Source organism: Ursus americanus, chromosome 28, assembly GCF_024610735.1.
Source record: "Ursus americanus isolate L20-20 chromosome 28, mUrsAme1.1.p, whole genome shotgun sequence".
Classification (NCBI taxonomy): Eukaryota; Metazoa; Chordata; class Mammalia; order Carnivora; family Ursidae; genus Ursus; species Ursus americanus.
In genome coordinates, this window is record NC_142154.1 from 2,181,441 (window position 1) to 2,207,810 (window position 26,370).

The window sequence follows — 26,370 nt, forward strand, 5'->3', positions numbered from 1 at the left end:
TTATTATTTCAGGATCTTCAAAAAATATTTTAGGAAATGTCGAGACTATGAAAAGAAATCTATACGATGTATGTACACTCAAAAAAAAAAAGGAGGTGCCCTGCATGCTGCATACTGATACCCACGTTTAAGAAACGAGTCTTGCCATGAACTTGGAGGTCCCCTGAGTGCTTCTGTCTGCTGCCAGCCTGTGGTGCCTGCTCCCTCTACTTCTCCCTCCGTCATTTCTCGCGCCGTCCCACGGACCCCTGGAACTTGATTTTGAGTTCCGTTTGGGCTTACTTCTGAGGTCTGACAGTTTTCATCATGGGGGCTGTATGGCCACATTAATGCTGGAGTTTTACTCCCTTGAGGGACGTGTAGAAAACTCACTCCCCTGAAGCCCGCTCGTCCCCCTGGCCTAAATAGAATTCTCTCCAGTGTTTCCCCCGCGTCCACTGGGCCCACAGCAGGTAGGGTTATAACTTCCCTCCAACCATGGAGCATAGTTCAAGAAACTCATGAAGGGAAAGATGATCTACGAGGTTTCCTTCTGTTTTTACCCATTCTGCCGTGTTTCTTTCCTTTCTGAACTTTGCGGCTGTTTCGTCATTTTCTATTTGGAGAGCTTCCTCCAGCCCAGCCTGCTAGCGGAGCCTTCTGTTGGCTTTTCCTTCGTCTGAGAATATCTTTATTTCCCCTTCATTCCAGAAGGGTATTGTCAACAGATTTGGGATACACGGTTGGCGTGGATCTTCCTGCACTTGAAAAGTCTCGCAGCCCTTCCTTCGGCCCCCCACATTTTCAGATATGAAATCTGTCATTTGTGTTGGTTTTTTGTTTGTTTGTTTTGTTTTGATAGCTGTGTCGTTTCTCTCTGGTTGTTTTTAAGGCTTTTTTCTTTGTCTTTAGTTCTCAGAAATTTGATTGTGAGCCATCTTGGGGTTGATCTGTTTGGGTTTCTTATATTCGGTTCTTTAAATCTCCACGTGCTTCTAAAAAAACCTTCTATTTCTTTGTTAATATCTCCTCATTTTTTCTTTGTTCGGAGAGAGTTGGTAAGGGACCGTTAAAGCGTGTTTACGCAGGCTGCCTTGTAATCCTCGCCGGCGGATGCTGACGTCAGGTTTGCCTCAGTGTTGTCTCCTCTCGTTCAAATTTTGTATTCCTGGTTCTGGATGCTAAATGTGACTGTTAATTGTATCTCGGCTATTTCCATTCTTATGTTCAGAGTCTCCTGGTTCAATTTAAGTCCTGTGTCTCAGCCGGCCATACCTACTTAAATTTAGCGTGTCGTTCTGGACTATTTTTGTGGACTTCTGTTGTAATGACATTTCGGTTTTCGGAGCCCCTGTTGTGCTATTCCGGTCGGCTTTATTTTCCTGGCGCTGCCGGAGTTCTCACATACTCCTTGCAGCCCTGCCCATTGGGGTGGAAAGAGCTTCTCTGCCCTGCCTGGTGTCACCGGTGACCATCTGCCGTGCAGGGTGGGGATGGGCAGGAGATGCTGGGCGTGGGTCTTTTTTGCCAGTAGGCGGAGGGCAGGAAAATGAAGCCTTCAGCTGATGCTGCCCCTGCAGGTGGATGGACTTCCTGCTTGTGCCCTAGTTCTGCAGTGGGGGCTGGGTCAGCCTGGGGCTTTGCTGCCACTGTTGCTGAATGGAGACTGGGCCACCTGCTGGTGCCCTGGTTGGGGGTCGGGGGCAGGGGCTGGGGCTTATTGATCGCCCCCCCTTTCCCGGTCTTTTGGCCAGGCTAGAGAGAGCATTGTTTTCTGTTTGTTTGTTTCTTGTGTTTGCCCTTCTGCAGTGCTGGGTTACGGGCCTCTCCAGCACCAGGCTGGGTATATAGTAGGTAAGAAGCAAGCCCGGGGAACTCCCCCTGTTGTCATTCTGCAAGTCCTGAGCTCCCTACTCAGTTAGCGGTCTTCTTTCTGGCTTTCAGAATTCTTTTATGGCTACCTGTTGAATAATTTCCAGGGCGTTTAGTTGTACTTAGGAGGGAGGAAGAAAGTGAGTGGACACCATCTTGTCCTGGAGCTTTGGAAGTGTCCGTCCGACTTATTTTTGATGATGATACAGATGCGGTTGCACAGCGACTGCTCTTCGGTAGACCTGCTTCTGTCGCTCGAATTATATTCTAGAAATTCATTCGTTCCATTTCATTTTGCGGTAGTTTACTGATTTTTTTTCACTGCTTTGTGGTGTTCCACTGTGTGAACACACCGTATCCATTCTACTGCTGGTAGACATTTGGGGTATTTCCCTTTACTGCTCTCTAACTTAGGGACTGTACTGCTGTGGGCATTTTTGTACCTGCTTCCTTGTGCGTCTTTGTAAGTATCCATAGGTATGAAGTTAGGTGTGAAGTTAGAGAGCCTTGGGGTATGGCGTCTGGATTTGTACTAGCTACCGCCAAATTAATTAGTTTCTGAAGTGGTCGTGCCAGTCTACCCTACGACACTCTTCGTTGCTCTGCGTTCCCATCAGTTCTTGGTATCCTCAAGCTTTTAAAGTTTTTTCCACGCTGAGGGCCTATTAAATTGTTTTTCACATTAATTTATATTCGCATTTTCCTAATCGCTAGCCAAGTTGCACATATTCTCATGTTTATGGGACGTGCGAATTTCCTCCTATGTGATACGACCATCCGAACTTCTTCTGTTTTTCTTTTCGGTTGTTGGTCTTTTTTCTTTTTCCAGCTTTTAACTTGTCATTTTAATTGATGAGTAGAAGTTTTTCATTTTATTTTATTTTAAATAGATTTATTTATTTTAGAGAGAGAGAGCGTGTGACTGGAGAAGGGGGAGAGGGAGAGGGAGACAATCTCAAGCAGACTTGCCTAGTGCAGCGCAGGGCTCGATGCCATGACCATGAGATCATGACCTGAGCCAAAATCAAGAGTCAGACACTTAAGCAGCTGAGCCACTCAGGCGCCCCATGAAGTCCTTAATTTTAATGAGGAATATACCAATCACGAGCTCTACAGTTTGTGCTGTTTTGCATCTTGTGTGGAACTTTTATCCCTTCCTAAAGTAAACACATTCTGTTATAATGTCTATCCTCTTCTGTTGTCCTCTCAACATCTTATGTTTTGCCTCTTGTATTTATGTGTTTAATCCACCTGGAATTGATGTTTGCGGATGTGGGAGTGCATTACGTTGTGTCCACATGGTTGACCAGTTGTCCCAATACCCTCTGTTGGAGTGTTTTCTTTCCCCCCAAAAGTACAGTGTTAGTTCTCTTACAAATTGGATTTCCTCGTATGAACATGAAGTGATTCTGGGCTCCCTATTCTGTTCTGTTGGCCAGTTTGTTATCTTCCTGTCAAAACTCTACTATCTTAATTATTCCATTTAAAAATGGGTATGTTCTCTTGTATGGAAGTTTCTCTGTCTTTGCTTATTTAATATGTGCCTATTTGACACCCTTTGATTCTTGACAGAAATTTAGGGATCAGTTTGTGATGTTCTAAAAAACACTTGAAATTTTGATTAGTACTGTATTAAATTTATAAATGACTTTACAATATTAAGCCTCCCATTTTTGTGAATTTGACTTATCTCTCCATTATTCAGGACTTATTTTATGCCCTTCAATAAGTTTTGTAATTTTCTTCAGAAAGATCTTATGTATCTTTCCTTAGATTAGTTCCTAGGCATTCTTTATTTTCTGATACAATTGTAAATGTTACCCTTTAAAAAAATTCTATTTTCTAGCTATTTTCTGGCATCAGTAATGCAATTTTAAAGTAGTTCTTAAGATTAAATTCTTTATTTCAAGATTATTGTAGATTCACATAAAGTTGTGAGAAAATAACAGAGAGATCCATAGACCTTAACTTCTCCCAAGTGCTGGCAGATATCTTGGATAACGATAGTATAATATCTCAATTGGGTTATTGTTATTGATGCAGTCAATGTATGGAATATCTCCATCCTTGCAAAGATTCTTCACGTTGCCCTTTATAGTCACCCCCACTCCCCTCTTCCCCCATGGCAACTATTCCTATGCATTCGTCATTTCGAGAGCATTGTACAAATGGTATCAGACCGTGTCTGACCTTTGGGGGCTGGCTGTCTTCACTCAGCATAAGTCCCTGGAGATTCATCAGGCTGTTGAGTGCATCAGTAGCTCCTTCGGATTGTGGAGTCCCGTTGCATGGTTTGGATGTGCCACAGATAGTTTAACCACTCACAGCGGAAGGACTCTGTTGTTTTCACTTTTGGCTGTCATGAATAGAGATGATCTCAACATTCCTGTGCAGGTGAAACATAGATTTTCATGTCTCTGGGTTAAATGCCCAGGAGAGCAATTTTGGGGTTGTACAATAGTTACGTGTTTTATTTTAAAGAAACTGCCCAACGGTTTTCCGGAGTGGCCGTCCCATTTCACAGACACGTAAACAAAGTATGAGTGATCCAATTTCTCTGCATCCTGGACAGTATTAGATCCCAGTATTTTTTATGTTAGCCATTCCGATAGGTATGTAGTGACAGCTCATTGTGGTTTTAATCAGCATTTCATCAATGGCTGATGGCATTGAACCCCTTTTCATGTGCTTATTTGCCTCCTCAACGAAATGTCTGTTCATGTCTTTTGCCCATTTTTGAATTAGATTGTTTGTTATTTTTCCTGCGGAGCTTCAAGAATTCTTTATATATTCCAGGTACTCGTGTTTTATTGTCTATGTGGTTTGCAAATATTTTCTCCAGAACTGTAGCTTGTCTTTACATCCTCTTAACAGGATTTTTCACAGAGCAAAAGTTTTTAATCTGGATGAAGTCCAGTTTATCAATTTTTCCTTTTATGAATTGTTTTTGGTGTCAAGTTTAAGAATTCTATCCCAGGTTCTAGATCCTGAAAATTTTCTTCTATTTTTTCCAGAAGTTTTATAGTTTTACATTTTACACATAGGTCCATTTTGAGTTAATTTTTGTATGAGATGAGAGATGTGGGCCAAGCTTCCTCTTTCCCCACCTGCCTCCCCACCCCCATCAATGGTCACTCGCTATAGCATCATTTGTTAAAAGGGCTGTCTTGCCTCCAAGGAGTGGTGTTTGCACCTTTGTTATAAATCGGGTGGGCTATTTGTGTAGATATATTTCTGGGTTCTCTATTCTATATGGATATCCCTCTTCCAATACCACACATTTTTGTTTACTGTAGCTACATAATACATCTCGAAATCAGGTGGGTGGATTTCTCCTATTTTATTGTTCTTTTTTCAAAGTTGTTTTTAACTAGTCTCTGCATTTCCATATAAATTTTAGAGTAATTTTGTCTATGTCTATAAAAAATCTTGCTGGGATTTTAGCAGGAATCACATGAACTTTATGTATGAATTTGGGGAGACTTAGTCTTTACTATGCTGAGTTTTCCAATCTATGAATATGGTTATGTCTCTCTATCCACTGAGATCTTTGATTTCTTTCATTAGTGTTTTGTGGTTTGCAGCATACAAGTCCTATATATGTTTTGTTACATTTACGCCTAAGTATGCTTTTGAGTAATTGTAAATGGTATGCATTTAAATTTTAGCATCCGTGTGCTCATTGCTATAGAAAGAAATATAATTGATTTTTGTTATGTTTAGTTTGTACCCTGCAAATTGTTGAACTCACTTATTTGTTCTACGAATTATTTTCATAGATGCCTTGGGATGTTCTATGCAGACAATCATGTCATCTCCAAATAAGGGCAGATTTATTCCTTCCCTTCTGATTTGTATGCCTTTTATTTCTTTTTGTTGTCTTATTGCAATGGCTAGAACTTTCAGTACCAAGTTGAATGAGGACTGAGATTAGGTATTTTTGCTCTGTGCCCAATCTCAGAGGCAAAGCATTCAGTTTCCATTAAGAGTGTTGTTAGCTATGGGCTTTGTGTAGATACTCTTTATGAAGTTGTAGATGTCGTTCTCTTTTAGCCCTGGTGTTCTGAGAGCTTATGTTATGAACAGGTGTTTAATTTCATCAGATGCTTTTCTGCTTTGATTGATATGATCATATGATTTTTCTTTGTTAGCCTGTTAATACGGTAGATTACCTTAATTGATTTTTGAATGAACTAGCCTTGCATCCGTGGAATAACCCCACACGGTTATCATGTATAGCTGTTTTTATCTACTGGTGAATTTTATTTGGTAGTATTTTGTAAAGGATTTCTACCTCTGCAATCACAAGTAATATTCACCTATGAGTTTCTTTTTTTTTTGTAGTGTCTTTGTCCGGTTTTGGTACCAAAGTAATACTAGTATCATAAAATGAATTGGGAAGTATTCTTTCCTATTTTCCAGAAAAGTCTGTGTACAATTGATGTTAATTCTTTAAACGTTTGGTAGAATGCTCCAGTAAAACCATCTGGCCCTAGAGTTCTCTTGCTTGGGAGTTTCTTAATTTTTACAGACTTCTGAAGATTACCTAGCTTTTCTTGAGTTGCTAGTGATAGTTCTTTTTCTCAGAATTTTTTCATTGTCCTTGGTTGTTCAAATTTATTCTATAAAGTTGTTTATAATATTCTGTTACCCTTTCAATCTATATTGCATCTGTAATCATGTCCCCTCTTAACCCCTCATGTTGTGTTTTTTTTCTCTCTCTCTTTTTTCTTGACTAATTTTATTGGAGTTTCGCCAATGTTTTAAATGTTTTCCCAGAACCAACTTTTAATCTTGTCCATCTCCCTCTTGCATGTCTCGTAAATCTTGTTCTTATCTCTAGTATTGTTTCTTCCCTACTTCCTTTGATGATTAGCTCATTAATTATGTTCAGCCTTTATCTTTCTTAATATAAGCATTTAAGATGATAACTTCTATGAGCATAGCTTTATCTTTAGCTGCATTTCACAAGATTTGATATCTAAATTTCCATGATCATTCAGTTCTAAATGCTTTAACATTTCCAAAATTATTTCTTCTTTGACCCATGAGTTATTTAGAAAGTGTGGTTCTTAATTTTCAAACATATGAGTATTTTCCGGTTAATCTTTTGCCAAGCTTTTTTGAATTATTTTGAAATAATTGTAGTTTCCCCCAGAGCGGCCGAGTACAGGTAGTACACCCGTCACCCAGTCTCCCCCAGTGGTTGCACCCTCCATAGTAACTCCATAGGACACCCAGCCCAGAGCCCTAACACTGCTATGACCTATGCGTAGTTCTGTGCTGTGTTACCCCACGTGCGCTTCAGTGTAACCACCACTCCAGTCAGGCTACAGAGCTGCTCCTTCTCCCCCAAACCCCTCTACCGCTGCCCCTTTACCATCACACCCAGCCTCCCACCACCCCTAACCTCTGGCAACACGAATCTGTCTTTTGTGTCTCTCCAGCTGTTTTTCTTATCATGCTTTATGGCTGATGGTGGTGTCGTCAGAAAGTGTGATACTATTCCAGGCCATTGTAATTATTGAGAATTGTTTGATGACCCTGTACGTGACTATTTTTTGCAAATATTTTATGTATGTTTGAGAAGAAATTGTGCCCTGCTCTGGTTAATTGTATTGCTTAAATGGTCTATACACTTTCTGATGTTTCTCTGCTTGATCCTACAGTGCTTAGGGAGTAGGTTAAAAATCTATGCAGATTTTCCTTGTTATGTCAACATAGGGGGCTGTAGAAAGTGCAAACAAGCTTAGAATTGTATCTTCTTCGTGATATAAAGCACGTATTCTATAGTGACTTTACTTCTATTAATTGTTTTGTTTAAATCTACTTTTTCTATAAAATGGTACCAGATTTATTTTGATCAGCATTTATCGGATTTATCTATAAAAGAAATAATTGATTAGCTGGACTTCATTAAAATTAAAAAGACTGTCGGGCACCTGGATGGCTTGGTTGGTTAAGCATCTGACTCTTGATCTCGGCTTAGATCATGTTCCCGATGTCGTGAGATCAGACTGGCATCAGCATCTGCACTCAGCGTGGAGTCTGCTTGTCCCTCTCCCTCTGCTCCTCCGCCAGCTCTCTCTCTCTCTTTCAAATAAATAAATAAAATCTTCAGAAAAAATTTAAAGAGACTGATCTGGGAAAGACAATTGTCAAGAGAATTCGAAGACAAGCCGCAGAGTAGGATAGAATCTTTGCCAAAAACACATCTGATAAAGGACCGTTATCCAAAATATACAACAAAGTATATAAAGGACTATTATCCAAAATACACAAACGACCTAATGAAAAAGTGGGCCAAAGTGTACATACCCCCAGAGAAGATCCACGGAGGGCACGGAAGCACATGGAGGGACGTCCCCCATCATAGGTCATCAGGGAAATGCAAATGGAAACGACAATGAGCCGCCCCTCCGCACATGCTAGAACGGCCAGAGTAGGAACCGCTGGGAACAGCACACGCTGGTGAGGCCGTAGAACAGCAGACCCTCTCATTCGCTGCTGCTGGGGGTGCCACACGGCACAGCCACCGGGAGCCGGTTTGGTGGTCTCTTACAAAACTACACCTAGTCTTGCCGTATGACCCAGCCCTTGGGCTCCTGGGCATTTACACAAAGGATCCGAAAACGTGTGCCCACACAAAATCCTGCACAGGTGTGTAGAGAGGCTTTGTTCGTAATCGCCCAGATTTGGAAGTAACCCAGATGGCCCTCGACAGGGCAACGCGTTCACAACTGTGAGGCCTCCGGACCGTGGAATACTGTTCCGCCCTGAAAGCAGATGACCCATCAAGCCCTGGACGGACATGGAGGAGCCTGCCCTGCGTATTACTAAGAGAAAGAAGCCAATTTGAAAAGCCTACGCACTGCGTGAGTCCACCTACATGACGTCCCGGAAAAGGCAAATGTACGGAGACAGTTAAAAGATGAGTGGTTGCCCGCGTGGGGCAGGTGGAGAGGTCAACAAGCAGATCACAGGGGCGGTGAAGTGTGTTCTCTGCACGATGCTGCAGTGACGGGTACGTGTCATTACACATTTGTCCAGACCCGCAGGACGCACACCACCAAGAGGGGGTCTAAGCAAACTGGGGACTTCGGGTGATGATGACGTGTCCACGTAGGTTCACCTTTGGTAACGAATGTGTGTGCCCTCTTGGCTCGGGACGCTGATGATGGGGTGCAGACGGTGAGTGGGAAACCTCTGACCCTCCCTCTCGATTCTGTTTAAGCCCAAGACGGCTCTTAAAAATTAAGTTTTTCTTTAAAAGTCAAGTGAAGTGTCTGAAGAAGTATTTTTAATGAAATTTATCCTGACAATCCCTGTCTTTTAGCTGGTTCACAGAGCCTTTAAAGTACGCACACACATGCATGTAAAATTATTTCATTTTAAATATTTTTTCTGTTTTTCCTGTGTTTTTTCTTTTCCTCTGCTTTTTTGTCTTTTTGGTGGTTGTATTTTCTCATCCTTTTTCTCCTTGATTGGTTCTGTTTATAACTCTGTGTCTGTAATTTTATGATTATCCCAGAAAATTTGGCACGTACAAGCAGGTTTTCAGTGTTAAGCTTATCAGTTTTTACTTTATCCTCCTCGGGGTAAATGGAACAAAAAAACCCACTAAATATTTTCATTCCAGTAGTGCTCTGTCTTGGCTCATATTCTATTACTTTCAGGTAATTTAGCTCTATTTTTACATATATATATATTTATATATGTATATATATGCATACATATATAAATATATGTATCCTCTTCCTCCTTTTCCCCTCCTCCTCTTCCCTCCTCCCCCTCCCTCCCTCTCCCTCCTCCTCCTTCCTCTGTCTTCTGATTTGGAATTTCATCGGGGAGGGTATACTGGTGGTAAACTGCCTCAGGTTGTCTATCCGAAAGGCCTTCATTCCCCTCACTCTTAAAGATATGCTAGCTGGCCTCCAAGTCTACATCGATGGTCACTTTCTCTCGCCACATTGGATTAATTATTTCACAATTGCCACTGAGACAGGAGCTTTGGGTTTAATCCTTGCTCATTTAAGGACCATCTGTCCTCCCTCCCTTGGCTGTTTTACCGAGATCTTCTGTACGTTTCGATGTTCCGTAGTTCAACTGGGAGCTAAGTACGCTTTTCTTTTTATTCGTCTTATTTGGGATTTGTTGGGTTTTGTAGCCCTGTGGATGGATGATTTCACCGGGACCAGAAGAACCGCATACATGCGCATGGGCAGTGAGTCTCTTTCTGGAAGGGTGGTTAGATCTAGGCATTCCCGCTCCGGCTTAAAGCTTCCGACCCCTCCGTAACGTTCCCTGTCCCTTTGATTGCCATCTAGGTGTCTTTTTCAGATGGACATTTCAATTCTCTTGTCCCCTCCCCAGCGCTCTCTCAATCCACTACTCAATCCACCTGTTTACTCTCAACTATCAAGAAGTTTATGATTATTGTAATTTCTTGGTACTTTCTCCAAATGTGCTTTGAAACCTTCATGGTTCCTCTCTCCTCAAATTGATCAATCATCTCTTCTATTTCTTTAAAAATGTAAATATATTTATTTTGCTTTCTGTGTCTGCTTTTCCCACCACCCTAAATCTTTGCAGGCCTGATTTTTCTCCTTCTGATTCTCTCTCGTGGTGCCTTATTCCAATATACGTTTCGTTATTATTATTATTATTATTATTATTATTATTATTATTTTAACCTTTTTTTCTCTGAGAGCTTGTAAGTCTTGCTATTTCTCGGTGGGAACCTTTGTGACCCACGTTAAAGCGTGTTCCTCCCGAGAAGACTCGAATTTGTTTCTGCCAGGTGGCTGGGGCACCGCCAGCCTGGAACCATTTTGAACTGAATTCTTGTCTAGAGGTTTTTCAAGGCATGCATGTGGTATGAATTAGGGTTGCCAAGTCCTGTGAGGGCCATCTGGTAACTGTTAATCACCAGCAAATCAGGAAGGCTTTCCCTCCTTCCATTAGGGCCATTTCCAGACTGACAATTGTCATGCAGTTCCTGAGGGTGGGAGGGATTTATTTCCAGGGTACATTTCAAATGAGGGTGTAATTATTGGAGGCTCCCTCTATGCCAGAGGCGTGTCCTCTTGAACTCTGCATCTTGGGAAGAAATCAGCACTTTCCGTCTGCTCCCGACATCCCAGAAAGCTATAGACGGTGCAGTTCAAGTCCAGCCGGTTCATAAAGCGATCTCGGGACATCAGCCAGCTTCTGGGCTGCCTAACCTGCCAGGAACATTGTGGTGCAGCCTTGATTTACTTCTCGGCCTCTGAGAAGTCCTTACTCCTTTGCTATTTCATTGATGCATTCCCACCCCATCCCACGCTTTTCCTCGGTTTTAGCAGAGGGATTGAAGGCACGAGTTGCTGTCATAACACCCTCAACACGGTCTCGTCATTGTTTTCTCTTATAGACAATGGGATGAACATATTTCTGTCCACGTCTTTGTGCATTTTGTCCGATTATTTCCTGCAACAAATGTCTAGACTATGAACTAGCTGGGAACTAGGTTGACACGACTCGGTGACCGGTTGCATTATTAGGGTACTTGCTGGCCGTCCAGGTACTTCGCATAGATGATTTCATGTACGTCTTCTGAAAATCCTGCTGGACCTACTAGGATAAAAACACGACCGAGCATCATTTATATTAAATTAGTAGAAATATAAACCCTCTTTTGGCAGAAAGATACTCAGTTTTTTGGGAAAAGCGGTATTCCCCAGAGTTGTTTTTAAATTTAGGAGCGCGCTTACAAAACTAGTAAGAGGAATAACTTTTTAACTAGACAACATGGTTTTATAATGTGAAACAAACATGTAAGACTAGGATGGAAGAAGATGAATGAAGGGTGGTCCTGTCGGTTACGGAAACAACTGCCCACAAGCTCCTCAGTGCCTTTCTACTTTGAGGCTTTCCTTGGGTCCGATTAGCAAAGGGAGTCCCTGAGTTTCTCCAGAGACAGCTGTTTTGCAGGGAGACGTCACTAGAGCTATGGCACCTGAATTGATTCTTGCAGAATACATTTGGTGGGGGTAGTCTCCAAGAAGGAAGAAGAGCAAGGATGCACAACTGAAAGACGGGGCGGGATGCCGAAGGTCCACAGGGCAGGAGGCTGGCTCCCTGGGGCCAGAGGGGTGGGTCGGTCTGAGGAGCGTCAGAGGAGAGCACGTGCCGGGGAGCTCAGATTGGATCTCGAATCTATCAGAGACAGATGCCACAGAGATTCAATCAGGCTCATAAGGAGCATTTGCATTTTTACAAAATCATGCTAGCAGGAGAAGCGGTCGGGGGCAGAGACATTATGAATGAATAAATGAATTTTCCTTTCAAAATGGTTTTATTAAGATGTAACTCATACGCTGCACAACGTGCCCATTTAAAGTGAACTATTAAGTGGTTTTTAGCATATTTAAGAGTCGTGTAGCCAGCACCACTATGCGGTTTTATTTTATTTTATTTTGTTATTATTCTTTGGTAGATAAAGGATTTTACTTACGGAAAGCCGATGAGACTCATGAAAACAAAACAACTCTAGCGTAAACAGTAAAAGAATTCTGTAAGGAGCATGGTTTCAAAGTTAACATAAAGAAATCACTGTTTTCCTTACGTACAAACTGCAGTTAAAGTAATGGAAGGAAGATTACATTTACAACAGAAGCAAAGAAGCCAAAGACCAGCTCCCCGGGAACTGAGAAGACACATCCAAGACCTATGTGACCATCTGATTTTAGAACATTTTCATCACCAGGAAAAGAAGCCCCACACGCATGAGCGGCCACTCTCCACCCACCCCGCCCCCCAGCTCCCGTCCGTCCTTAACCGACCACGAATCTACGCCCCGTCTCTAAGATCTGCCTATTCTGAACTTTCCACAAAAACGGACTCATAGCATCTGTGGTCTTTTGTGACTGGCTTTTTCCACTTTGTAATTATGTCTTTAAGGGTCAGCCACGTTATAGCACCTGTCCCTCAACCCCGATTATCCGAGGAGCCTGCCTTGTTTTTAATCGCTCCCAGGAGGTGAGGGTCTGCCAAGCAGTGAGCGTCCCAAAGGGGAGGATCTCGGTCAGCACCTGGATTTAGGTGGGTGGGAAGCCAGACCGTCAGGTGGTAGCTTTTAAGGGACGTGCGTATATGCAGCCCTGTGGGACCGCAGGTGTGGGCCAGCTGATGTAGGGGAGCCCCCGGAAGCGGCCACAAATGCTGTTGCTCAGCAGGTGTGTAATCTCTTTCCTGGGAGAGGCCAGTGAGCCGTAGCGAAGCAGAGGGGACATCCGGCCCGTATGCCCCGCCAGCACCTCCAGACCCTCCAGACATGTGCCGGACCTGAAGCCTGCCCCCAAGCCTGAAGCTCCAGGACTGGCAAGTAAGCCTGTTTCTCAGAAAGGCTGGGGTGGGGGAGGGGGGCTCAGTCTGACAGTTGTGCATAGCCCTGGGGGTGGCAGCATGCCAAGGACTGTCTCTCCAACTCTTGCAGTCCCAGGGGACTGAGGAACGCAGGCACCCCAGCCTCCAGAGTCAGGCGGTCAAACGGTGTCCCCTGGAGGCAGCTGCAGAAAAGGGGTCACCAGCCCCAGACGTAAAAACCAGCACATCAGACGTGGGTAGAAGCTTCCCTCTGGGGGATGCTGGTGCCCTGGAGTCCAGCAGAGGGGGGCACGAAGCTGGCACTCACCAAAAAAGAAAAAGGAGAAGGAAAAGAAAAAAGAAGGAAAAGAAAAGAGAGACAAGAGAATGAAGAGGGAAAGATGCGACCCACTGGCTTTACCCCGGCGGAGCGGTGGCAGGAAGAGGGTGCCCACAGGTTCTGTCCCCTGAGAGGACCCCCTGCAGCCCCCCACCCCTCAGACCAATGCTTTAAAATGATTAAACGAGTCTCTTTCACATAAAGTCGGCACTTCCCAAAGGGCTGCTTCCGTCTGGGCCCGGGGGCGGGGATCACGCGCCAGCCCGTTCAGAGCCGCGCCGGCCTCAGCTCGCTGAAACCCCAGGCTTCCAGGGGGCATGAGCCCCAGGGGTCTTCAAAGCCCAGTGTTTTGAGGGTTCATTTCTCAGAAGCCCTAAAAGTTGGGGTGCCCGATGTGGGCTACAAAGTCCTCACTCCTCAGGGGGGAGCTCCCAGCTTCGAGTTCCCTCCTGCAGGTGGGCCGCCCCATCAGGGGTGAGATTATGAGACTGTGCTTCAGAATTGCCTGCCATCCCCTCCCCTCTCTCTCATTTGCTGATGTAAAGGGGTCTCTCTGCCAGTTTGTAGTATGTGTGTTTGTTTTTCCCCTGGCACAAGTAATTCCACATGTGGCTGTGGATTTCACATGTCTGGGGGGCAGGTGAGTTCAGGGTCCCCTAGTCGCCGTCTGGACCAGGGCCTCACTGTGGCTCTGCTGTGCATTCTCTGCATGGCTAATGATGCTGCTATCTCCGTGTGCTGCTTGGCTCCTTGTTTAACCTCTTTGGGAAGATACCTGGTCGGATCCTCGTGCATCTGAACTACCGGGTTATCGGTCTTTCCATTATCGGCTTATAAGAGCTCTTCATACAGTCTTGACCCAAGTCCTCCATCAGATACACGACTTGCAAATATTCTCTGCAGTTCTGCGGGTTGGTTATCTTTTCACTTCCTTGACGCTGTCCTTTGGAGCACAAATTTTGTCATTTCGAGGAAGCCCATTTCCACATTTTCTTTTGTCTCTTGTGCTTTTGGGGTCGCATCTAAAAAGTGTTTTCCTAACCCAAGGTCATGAAGATCTGTGTTTCCTTCTAAGAATTGTTTTAGTTGTAGCTGGTACGTAGGTCTATGATCCAGTTTTTTTGTCTGTTGTAGGAAAGCGGTCCAGTTCGTTCTTTGACGTGTGGATGTCTAGTCGTCCCAGAGCCATTTGTTCAAAATATTCTTTAAGGGGTGCCTGGGGGCTCAGTCAGTTGAGCATCTTGCCTTCAGCTCCTGTCATGATCCCGGGGTCCTGGGATCGATTCCCGCGTCGGGCTCCCTGCTCAGTGGGGAGCTTGCTTTTCCCTCTGCCCCTCTCTCCCTCTTGTGCTCACTCTCTCAAATAAATAAATACAATCTTGTTAAAAATTATTTTAAAAGGCCCTCTCTAGACCCCTAAGCCATTGTAATGTTCCAGTGTCAGAGGAATCCTCTGAACGAGGGCAGAGCCAGCGGGAATAGACGTGTTGGGACATTTGGAAAGGTGGAAATACAAGGTGACCGGGGTCATGCAGCGCACACAGCGGAAGGAGGACTTGAGAAGCTTTCCTGGTTTCTGTTCCCGCCCTTCCTCTCCATATCAGGAGGTGTGTGGCCCCGGCTCCCGCGTGACCATCTCGGAGCCCATCTGCCCGGCCTGTGTGCTCATCCTCATGACCGACCACATCAAAGCCCGGGGCCGCTGCATCCACCCAACCACCCGAAGCGAGCCTCGAACCGAGGACAGTTGGATGCTATTTCGCGGTTCCTGTAGCCTGGCACTGCCGCGGTGTCTCCGTTCAAAGAGAAAATGAGAAGACTCCCGCGTAAGTGGAATGCAGCGAGCTAACCCCAGAAGCATGAAGCTTCTGCCGGCCGTCAGGGATCTACATAGAAAATGAGCGCTCCCCGGAAAGCAATGGATCCTTCTAGCCCCTGGGGCGGACTTCAGACTCCAGAATAACGTTGCCTGTAGGACTCTGCCTCTTCACTCTGGGTTTGCTCCCCCGGGGTCTTGGGCTCTGTCCGTGTTTGAGGGCTGCAGCTTAGCCCTTGCAGCCACACGGCTGATCTTCACGTTGGGAAGAACTTCCTGGCAGTCCCACCTCCTTCCCCACTTGGGCGCCGGCGGGCCGACTAGCGTGGACACTGCAACCTGTGTAGCGATGGGCACGTTACCCACGGAGCCGCAGCCCGAGGCTGCCGTCTCCAATGGCAACGAGGGGAAACGCGTCTGGAAATGTGTCTGCTAGCCCCTGACCCCAGTGGCGCGTCCTCAGCTTCGAGGGCTGCCCCACCCAGGGAACAGGAACAGAAGAACTCTGTTCTGTGCGCCGCCAAGGGCACCGTGCTGTGCAGGGGTTCGCGGGGACCCCACAGAGACTCCTTTGAGGAGAAACCACTCCACCCAGGACATCTTGCCCAAGCGTGACCAGGCGTCCCTGGGAGCCAAGGAAAGCTATTTTGTTCTTGAGAACGATCTACCATGTGATCATCTCCGAGAGGACAGTAGCCCGTTAGATCTTTAGACATAACCGTCCATTGCGTTCAAAAGTGTGGAGCTGAAAGCAATTGTTCGAGGTTGTTAAGTCGACCCCTGTGAGGTCGTTGCTCCTGCCGTCCCGACCAGAAGAGGCTGCACCACTGGGGGGCCTGGGGGTTCATCTGGCTGGTTCTGGGGAAAGTCTCCTACAGCCAACCCTGACACCCCAAAAGAAAGCTTCCCTCTTCCGAACATGACATTAACCATCTCCAGGTAATCTGGACCAGAAAGAAAAAAAAAAAGTCTCCTATTCCTAGGATTCTTCTGCCATCAATTGGCTTTACTTGCCGAGCTGTTTCTAAGTTTTGTTTTGGACAGGGAGCTTTATAAACAGGATGGACAGAAAAAAAATGAACATTCAACACACTGTCTTAAGGTTACTCATGTGACACTTGAAATGCATGTAAAATGGCATTTTGTTTCTGGTCTCATTGTAAAAGTCATCCGTGCTTGCTGTAGGAAAAGTGAAACGTACAGGGGGTTGTGAAATAGAAAAATACGTATGCGTAACCCTGTCACAGACACGCTCCGCCAGCTCGTAAGGGCAGAACCCTGTCTACTGACGTATCCTCACTGCTTGGAATAGGGCCTCGTGCATAGTAAGTGCTTGAGAAACATTCGTTGAAGGGATGGGTGTTACTGTTTTGGGGTATTTATTTCCAGTCCTTTTTTTTTTTTTTTTTTTACCTAGCATGATAATACAAGCATATGTATATTACAAAAATTCTTCATAAACGTGATTTTTAAAGATGATTTGTATATACCTCGCTTACTTATTTATCTTCATCTTATTAGAGATATGGGGGAAAATCCACATTTCAAAGATACTTTGCAAATAAGGCTGCACTTTAGACGAGGAGACGTATTGGCTGTTTTACTAGGCTTCTCTGTGCGGAGCAAACCCAAAAGAGCTACTGAATTCACATGTGATTATTTACTTGCGTGGCGTCCCTGGAGAGCATGGAGAAGTGGGAATAATATCAGAGGACATGGCCTCAGGGCCTGTTGTAATTAAGGGGAATCTTTTGAATATTATATGGAATGAACTGATTGATTCAAAGGACTAGTCATGATGCTAAATCCTAGACATATAGCGTCTCAAAAATTCAAATGAGCTAAACCACCTTCGGTAGAATTCCTACTCTGTGTCCTTGTGACGAGTCTCGGGGAGCCTGGTTGCAGAGAGTTTTGTTCAGGTTAATACAGCACCCCCTGCTGCTGAAAAGGAAAGTGAGCGTTAGGAAGACGAGCTCCTGTTTTAAGCGCTGATACGTACCAGAAATAAAAGGAAAGCAATGTTCATAGCAGCAATGTCCACAATAGCTAAATCGTGGAAGGAGCCGAGATGCCCTGCAACAGATGACTGGATTAAGAAGTTGTGGTCCATATATACAATGGAATATTACTCAGCAATCAGAAAGAATGAGTTCTCAACATTTGCTACAACATGGACAGCACTGGAGGAGATAATGCTTAGTGAAATAAGTCAAGCAGAGAAAGACAACTATCATATGATTTCTCTCATCTATGGAACATAAGAACTAGAATGATCAGTAGGGGAAGAAAGGGATAAAGAAAGGGGGGGTAATCAGAAGGGGGAATGAAACATGAGAGACTATGGACTATGAGAAACAAACTGAGGGCTACAGAGGGGAGGGGGGTGGGGGAATGGGATAGACCGGTGATGGGTAGTAAGGAGGGCACATATTGCATGGTGCACTGGGTGTTATACACAACTAATGAATCATCGAGCCTTACATCGAAAACCGGGGATGTACTGTATGGTGACTAACATAATATAATAAAAAATCGTTATTAATAAAAAAAAAAATAAAATAAAAAATAAAAGGAAAGCGATATGTGGTTTCTTAGAGGACCCTCTTGGGTCAGAACTAGACACAACTGTGAACGTAAAAAGGGCTGGGAGTGCACTTCTGGCTCCAGATGGCTCCAGAGTACATTCTATGAATTCCCGGCCTCTTAGAATTCCTACCAAAAAGTCAGTTTCTACCAGAATTCAGACTGTATAGACTAACAGGGAAAGTGCATCTCAGAACAAGAAGCCACGGAAAGAGCTCAGCCGCATTCTGGAACCCCTGAGAACTTCATGCGTGACACCGTGCAGGGGACTTTGGATTGAGGGCAGGGCTAGTTAGCCTGCCGCTGACCGTGTGGGAAGTGAGTGGGGCAGATGCCAGCAGACCCCCTCTCCCCTCCCCGAACCTGCCGGCTCACAGTGCCAGGGGCTAGACGGAGGGTGGGGGGTTCTTGGGCGCAAAGTGAGAGGCAACAGTAGATCCTCCTTCCACCCTGGGAAGTGGGACAGGTGCTCAAGTCCACACACACACACACACACACACACACACACACTGGACGCATGACATTAACCAGGTGCTGACAAGGCTGGCTTCAAAGAAAGGCAGGCGTATCAGTTAGAAGAGGGCAGCTGGTGCCCCTAACAGACCTCTCCCCCAGAACACTAAATCCCAGGTAGCATTTGAACCGACAATAGTTTCCAGGTCCAATGACAAATACCCAAAGATTCTACACTCAGCAAATAATTTAAGTATGACAACCACAAAATAGCATTCTCAGACATACAAATATTCAGCGAGCTTTCCATCTGCATAACTTTCTTGAGAGAAAACACACACACACACACACACATGCATACACACTCAAGGATGATGGTAGTGAGTAATGCAGCCAACATAATTCAAGAATTAGGTCAAGATCATTGTGGGTAATTAAGTTATATAAAAACAGTTCTAGGAAGAGAAGTAAAATAATTAATACCATTATCCTCATTATTGACCTCTGTCCCTCTGTCCTTCTATCCTCTGTCCCTAAAATCCCCGAGTCATATGTTTTCTGTTTCGTTGTTCACTCTGACGGAGAGATGAGTCCAAGTATACTGCTTAACATACTGCTTTATAAACTCAGTGCCGTGGGAAAGTGCCCCAAATTATTAGTCTAAAAAAGGAGCAAGGAAAATGTGATCACCATGGCAAGGTAAAGAAGACGAAGAGAACCATAACCAAGTGTAACTTGAGACTGTTGGTTTTTAAAGCCCTAAATTAAATCTTCAGAGATGGAAATCAGCAAGATAATAAAATCATAATACTCTCAAGAATGCATGGATGGTTCAATATTAAGAAACCTATTCATGTAACATTCATTCGACAGAAGTTTCTAAGTGCCTCCTATGCGCAGAACAGGGGAACTGACCCGAGCTCTTCTCTGAAATGCGTGTCCTCAGCTTCCCGTTCAGGGAAGGTCTTTCCCCCTTGGGTCATTCTCTGTCATCACCAATCACTGGTATTTGCTTCTTTATTGAGGGCTTTCTTCCACTAGAACAGCACTGCTCCAACACCGATGTCCTGTCTGGCTTGTTCGCACCTGCTTACCCAGCGCCTGACAAAGACTCAGATGTGGATCGGCTGGCATGGTTATTCGGCACTCTACCTATAGATTAATGGATGACGGTGATTCCAAATCCCTGCCTTTATAGAGCTTTTAATTTACTGGGGGAGACAGACAATCCAACAAGTACTTCTGTGGTCGGTGCCCAGACCTCCGCTGTCTATGCCTGTTTTTCTGTTCTAACTGACTTGCTGAATAAAAGGTGGGAAATATTTTGCAGGAAGCTTCCACAACTTCTTCCCGAGAAAAGTCTGGAAAAGTAGAAGCGCAAAGTAGTACTTTCCTGCTTCCCAAAGCCTGTCACCAAAGGACACGCAGCAATTCAACCAGTAAGTGTGTCATGGAACTGTCCCCAGGAACGGAGCCTCGGTGTCTCTGAGGGCCAGGAGCATCAGTGATGCGGGGGGGGGTCTGGGAGAGGGTGGGTCTCTGCTGGTCCAGCTGGATTAAACACGGCTGCGGTCTGCTCACCTCTCTGGGGGCATTTGTCATTGCACCTGTGTGTCCCCAGCCAGCTGGAGGGCTCCCTATGGTTCCGGAAGCTCTGCCTGTCGCTGGACTCAGTGCCATGTTGGAAGAGCCGACACGGGAAAGGCAAGGGCTTTCCTCCTGCTCTGTCTTCTGACGTGCTCCTTGATTTTAGGAAGGCCACTGGCTCTCCCCAGGTCTCCATCACCTCATCTGTCACCAGATGGAAGTAGAGGCTGGAGGATGTCAGGATTCTTGGTTGCTGCCAAGAGAATAGCCCTAGTCCAAAGTCAGGGAATTTGAGGAATGCAGAAAAGCATGAAAAGATTAAAACCACGCCACATGCTGATATTAGAAATAATCCATGTTAACATTTTCCGTTCTTCCCCTCCTGTGCCTCTACATGCCCGCAGAGCACGCGTCCACGCATGCGCACGCACAGCACGACTTCCCGTCCTTGGAAATTGCTCCGTAAGCACCATGATCAGCGGGTGCCTCGTGTTTTCTTATGTGAATGTGCCCAACCTCGTCAACCAACTCCCTAGTAGGGATAGCGAAGTCATTCTCCGTTTTTCACTAAGATAATGAGCATTGTTGAGTTTGTCCATGAACTTTTGCTTACGTTTGTGATGATTTTCTGGGGGAAGCACGAGGGGCCGTGGATGGGGGCACGGTTAGGAGCTCCCACTTGCTTCCAGAGTTAAGGATCCGTGCGACCTTGGGCAAGTCCTTCCACTCCGTCTCCCGTTACTCTGCTGCAGGGTGCACCCCTGAACCATGGTGTGCCAAGCACATTTCTCATTTGGGGACTGCTAGTGGCTGTTTTTTTTTTATGATAAGTTTTTGCTTATTTCCCCCTTTAGAAAAATTTCCTAGAAATGGAGTTTCAAGGGTAAGTCCGCCTTCGATTTTGAACCGTGCCGCCAGATTTAAGCAGCTAAGACTCCAGTAATGTGTATGCGTACCTCTTTCTTCAATCACAGCCCACATCGTATTAAAATTAAACAATATGTATTTGCTGCAGATCTTTCTCTGTTCCCCTCTTCCCCCACCTCTGCTTTTTTCTGGTCTGCTTCTCACCCAGGACCGGCGGCACAAGTGGCGGGGATCTGTGTGAGGTGAAAGCATGGGAACCTTGTTCAAATATTAAGAATTTCAAAATGGAGGCGGTGGGGCATTAAAACCCAAGCCGAGGCCCCTCTAAGTGTGGGGCTCTGTGCGACTTCACAGGGCACATACCCACGAAGCCAGCCCTGCTTGTGCCCTGGGCACTGAGCAGACCCCGGCCCCCGGGTTCCCAGCCCCTGGCCCCCTGGCCCTCCCAGGTACTGGAGGGTGGAGGAGAAGCTGCTGGAGCATTTCTTCCCCATTCCCTGTGCCCCCGTGCTGTGGTCCTGGCAGGCCGTGTCTGGCTGGGACCAGACACCAGGTCAGGGTGGCCTGCCCATGGACCCAGCACCCACTGGGCTCTGGGAAGGCTGTCCCTTTCCCTTGCCCCTTGGTCCTGGAATGACACCAGCTTCCAGTTCTTGCCGGTTCCTGGGTACCTAGATGGCTTCCCTATTTTCTTAAACGTGTCCACACTTTGCACCCGGACTGCCATTCATTCCTCTCAGCGGCCTCGCGGTCACACCTGACCGGTTCTCTGCCCCTGAAAGCCAGCCTCTCCACATAGCTGACCTTAAACATTGCTTCGTTTGTTCCTTTCCCTTTTTGGGAGCCCACCGGTTTTTCTCTTGGGGAGGTCAGTTTGAGCGTTCATTTATACAAAGGCTCCTAGTTACTTTAGTATTTGGCTGTCATATTTGTGGGACGTACTTTCTTCAGTTGTTTTTAAGTATTTTCAACATACAGATGAGAATATATTTCTATAATCAAGTCTGTAGATTTTTTTCCCCTTGCTGATAATGTTGAAGTCTCTTCCACATCCAGACAATGATTAAATATTTGGATATATTTCCTTCTGATTTTTAAACGATCTGCCTTAAAAAAAAAAAAAAAGCCTACTCTATCTGTCATTATGTTTGCTGTTTGGTGTGAAGCCAGAGTCTAAACGTGCTTTTAAGTTGGGGCCAGCGCGGCGGATTGCGAGTCAGTTTCTGCCCGCCTTTCCTTGGACGCTTTTTGCTTGTTTTATCTCTTGCAAATGATGTGCTGTTAGATCTCGAAAGCGAACGTGGCCATCTCGTTAAGGAGAGACACTCAGGCCATTGGTGTTCGTTTTACAAAGAATATTTGCTTTAACTTTTCTGCTTTTTATACTTTGCTATTATGGTCCCTCGTCACTCGTTTGTTCCCTGCGTCTTGCTCTGTGCGTGCCTCGTTTTTGCTGGGATTTGGACGGTTTATCCAGTTTTTATCCCCACTTCTGGTTTCCTTTACGTGGTGCTAATTAATTAATCAGTTGGGTTTCACTAACTAAGGAATACCTGAGACTCTCTTTCCCAAGTTGACCCCTGCTTTGGAAAACGGTGTTCTACGTTCCTCGTCTCGTTCCCTGTTCAGTTTTCCATTCCGACATTCAAGTTCACTGTGCGTTACAAAGTCGTATTACTATTGTACAATCATCACAACGTAGTTTCCCTTTCAAAAGTTACTTGGGCCTTCGCACCAGCTTTCGTGACCTCACTCTCCGTGAACTCAGTCAGTGCTTTATGTTTAACTGGTTCGCCCCCCCCCCCAACTCGCAATGGTAACCTTGATCTATGTCCTTGCGGCTGAAGCAGGTCCAGAAGCCGTTTTCAGACCAGTCGGTGCTTCGGGGACCCGCCCTGTCTGGACCCCGGGCCTGGGTCCTTGCTGATCCCAGCTCTGTAGTGGGAGTGGGAACCGCCCTCGGGCTGCCTAGTGGCAGAGGGGTGGGGGTCAGAGGCAGAGCTAGAGCGGCCTGGGCGGCTGCCCCTGTGCCTACCCGTGGCTTTGGGGTGGCTCTCAGGGTGTTCTCAGCGGACCTTTGCGTGTTGAGAGCACACATGACTTCTTCCTTTTCTCCTCTCCTGCTTCAGGTGTTAATCCCTACTGCACAGGAGAAATCGATTTCCCGATGATCAAGAAATCTGCGGCTTGCACAGACAGGCAGCCCTACTCCCTCTGCAGTAGCCGAAAGTCTCTCTCTCAACAGCTGGACTGTCCAGCAGGAAGGGCTACGGTAAGAATGGAGGGGAGAAGGGGAGCGAGGAGGGGCCTGGACTTAGCAGTGGCCGAGGGGGCCTGGCTAGTGGGTGTGGGCAGCTCCCAACAAAGAAAGACCATCCCCACTGGGGATGGTCACCTTTGAGCACCCCTGCGTGTGGCTGGTGTCATGTCTGTGCTACTAGGAGCTGATGTGCAGTGAACATTCCCTGTGAGCAGACCCTGAGCCCTGGCTTTATTCCACCTGCACCCCGACACTAGGAGGTAGCATGAACCGGGGCTGGGACAGGTGAGGGAATGCATGCACGTTCACACTGCTAGTGGCCGACAGCCCTGGGCTTGAAGCCAGACCTTCAGGCTCTGAAACTTGGGCTTTTAACCCTGTGCTGCGGTGACATGCTTTACACATATTGCCTTTAATCCATAAATGCAGAAACGAATGTACTACTTGCCCCATTTTTCAGTGAGGAAACAGCAGCTTGGCCAGGTGAGTGGCTGGCTGAGTTCACACATCTTAAAACCTAAGGGACCAGGCAGAATTTGAGCCCCGCCCTGTGCTCTGCACACTGCGTGTCCTTCCCACCGTGGGCATCAGCAGGCAGGTCGGGGGCTCAGCAGACATGAAGCACGGTGCCCCCAGCCACCTCCTGCTCCTTCCTTAAGACCCAGCAGTGCACGCGGAGCACCTCAAGCTGCCACCAGCACCACCCAGCACCCTCGTCTGTAGCATCTTGTCCCTCTTTGTCTCCTTTCTAGCTCTGGAAAGCCTACCCCGTCCTTCAGACACCTGCCTAACACTGCCTCTGCTGGGAGCGCTCCTGACCCGCCAGCTGCATGGGCCTTACACTTTTCCCAGTGCCCATCCTGGGCACCTGTCCTCTTACAGCCCTCACCCCAACAGAGCATGAGCACTCCAAGGGCGGGCTCCGTAGGCAAGTGATGTTTGATTCTCCCTGCACGGTACTCGGTAGACCAGTAGATGCCTGCAAGTTTCTTTTCCCTCTTCTCTTCTCTTGGTGGACTTACTATGGCTTTCACTTGCAAACTGGGAACATTGGGGTCCCAGGGTTAGAAGAAAGATGACTTTCAAAGTGGCAGATGATTTTACATCAGAGGAAACAGGCACAGAATGGTTAAGTTACTTCCTCAAGGTTACCAGCTGATACTTGGCAGAGCCAGGAAAAGAACCCAGGCAGTGGGACTCCAGAGTCTCAGCTCTGACCCATAGTCCGAGCTCTATTGTCCCCTGCCCGAGTGGCTTCCTGTGGCACACAGGGTATATGTCTCCCAGCGCATTCTGCTTCTCCTGTACAAGTCACCTGATTGCCTCCCCTGGGATTTATGCTCCATGTTTTAAAATCTTCAGGTGCCTTGCCCACCACCCCGTGCCCGGCACAAGGAGGGCTCTCAATGTGTGTGTCTTGAATCGGACACAGGCTGCCGAGGGCATTCTTGGTGGCTGGGATCCCCGCCTCTGTTTGAGACTTTGGCTGTAGGACTCGTTGTCCCGGGGCAGCGTGGTCTGTGATGTGCTCTGCACCTGCTGTCTGGACGGGCCTCAGGGGGCTGCCAGCGGCTGGTCTGCAGGGAGCTAGGACTCAGCAAAGCTGAAACCACCCAGACCGCTAAACACAGCCCCTCTCCACCAGACTCCCATCATGCCTCATCAACCACATGAGGGGTCATGCCGTGGGCCCCCTGGAGAGGGGATCTGGTCCCTCTCCTGCCCCGCAAGGTGTGTGCTGCTGTCCCGTCGGCTCAACCCTCCCCGCCCCGCTTCTGTCCTGCAGGGCACCTCGCGACCCACACGGTCGCTCAGCACAGCTCAGCTCGCGCAGCCCTCGGGAGGCCTGCAGGCGTCCGTCATCTCCAGCATTGTGCTGATGAAGGGCCAGGCCAAGGTAAGCAAGGGCCATGGCCAACAGAAACTGCTGGATGGACACGAGCTCCTGAGGAGCTGTCCTAGTCAGGGAAGGGAGGAGGTACAGCTGGTGACTCCAGCTGCCAGGTTTTCCCCATTCTTTTGTGAAGTCCGGAGGCGTGTGAGACCAAGGGCACCTGTCCCCTCCCCGGGTCCTTGGCTCGGGGTTGGGACAGGCCCTCGGCAAATGTCAGCGCAGGGAATAGCATGGAACACTCCTAATGCTCCCTCTCCTCTTCTTTCCCCAGGGCCTGGGCTTCAGCATCGTTGGGGGAAAGGACAGCATTTATGGCCCCATTGGAATTTACGTCAAAACCATCTTTGCGGGGGGGCGCGGCGGCGGCCGATGGAAGGCTGCAGGAAGGTAGGTCTTCCGCATCTCCCTGGCTGAGGTTTGAGGATTCAGACAGAATCCCTAGGCCATAGAAAAGAGTGGAAAGCAAAATGTGTCTTCAGCCTTCAGAATTCAGCTTGCGTGGGTTCTGGGCTCTGCCGCCCCTGTCCCCGCCACTGCCTTGGTGACTGTCACTTTCTGGAGGTGTGCGCACTCAGTCCAGGTCCCGTAGCCAGCCTGTGAAAGACACTCTGCTTCCTTTCCCTCCCTTCCCTTCCTTCCCTTCCCTTCCCTTCCCTTCCCTTCCCTTCCCTTCCCTTCCCTTCCCTTCCCTTCCCTTCCCTTTCCTTTCCTTTCCTTTCCTTTCCTTTCCTTTCCTTTCCTTTCCTTTCCTTTCCTTTCCTTTCCTTTCCTTTCCAAGGGGCCCTCCCTGTTGCTGGGGCCCCTGCCACCCCCTTCCTTCCCTCCTGCCCTCCCTGACCCACAACCCCAGGGAAACCAGGCCCTGTGCTTCTAATGCGTCTGAGAAACATTCTCTGTGAGCCTACTGTGCTCTCGGCTCTAGGAAAAGAGAGAATGATCAGATGTGATCTCTCTTTCGAAGAGCTCACATTCCACCAGCTCTTGGGGCCAGGAGAAGCCCCGGCCATCCTGAGGGTAAGGGGCCTGGGGAGCAGAGCTGCCTCCTGAGACGGAAATCTCCTGAGAGCCCTTCCCGTCAACCTATCCTGGAGGGCCAGAGTTTTCTCCCCACCCCAACTGTCCCCCAGAGTCACTTTTGGAGTGTTGGACAACAGGCTTGGCTGAGGACATCCCCAAATTTCAACCAGGGGGAGAAATTCAGTGGCAGGCTGTCCCCAGGCCGAGGGCAGCCCCTGCAGGCCAGACGCTGGGTTACACACGGGATGCCTGGGAGAAGCGATTTCACAGCATCTCCCCCCTTCTCCAGCAGGCCAGTTTCTGTACCTGTGCTGGGGGCCTGAGCCCCTTTAAGAACCTCACTTGTTTGGGGC

General features: G+C 47.1%; 1 protein-coding gene across 1 annotated transcript in view; it reads left to right on the forward strand.

Moving 5' to 3' along the window:
- Positions 1–26,370, forward strand: part of LOC148107537 (pro-interleukin-16-like) — a 74,816-nt gene that overhangs the window by 42,687 nt on the left and 5,759 nt on the right. Inside the window, exons 3-6 of the mRNA XM_087856583.1 lie at positions 19,723–19,831; positions 22,976–23,118; positions 24,893–25,003; positions 25,272–25,387. Of these exons, the coding sequence (XP_087712709.1) occupies positions 19,723–19,831; positions 22,976–23,118; positions 24,893–25,003; positions 25,272–25,387 (479 nt within the window). The remainder of the gene's footprint in view (positions 1–19,722; positions 19,832–22,975; positions 23,119–24,892; positions 25,004–25,271; positions 25,388–26,370) is intronic.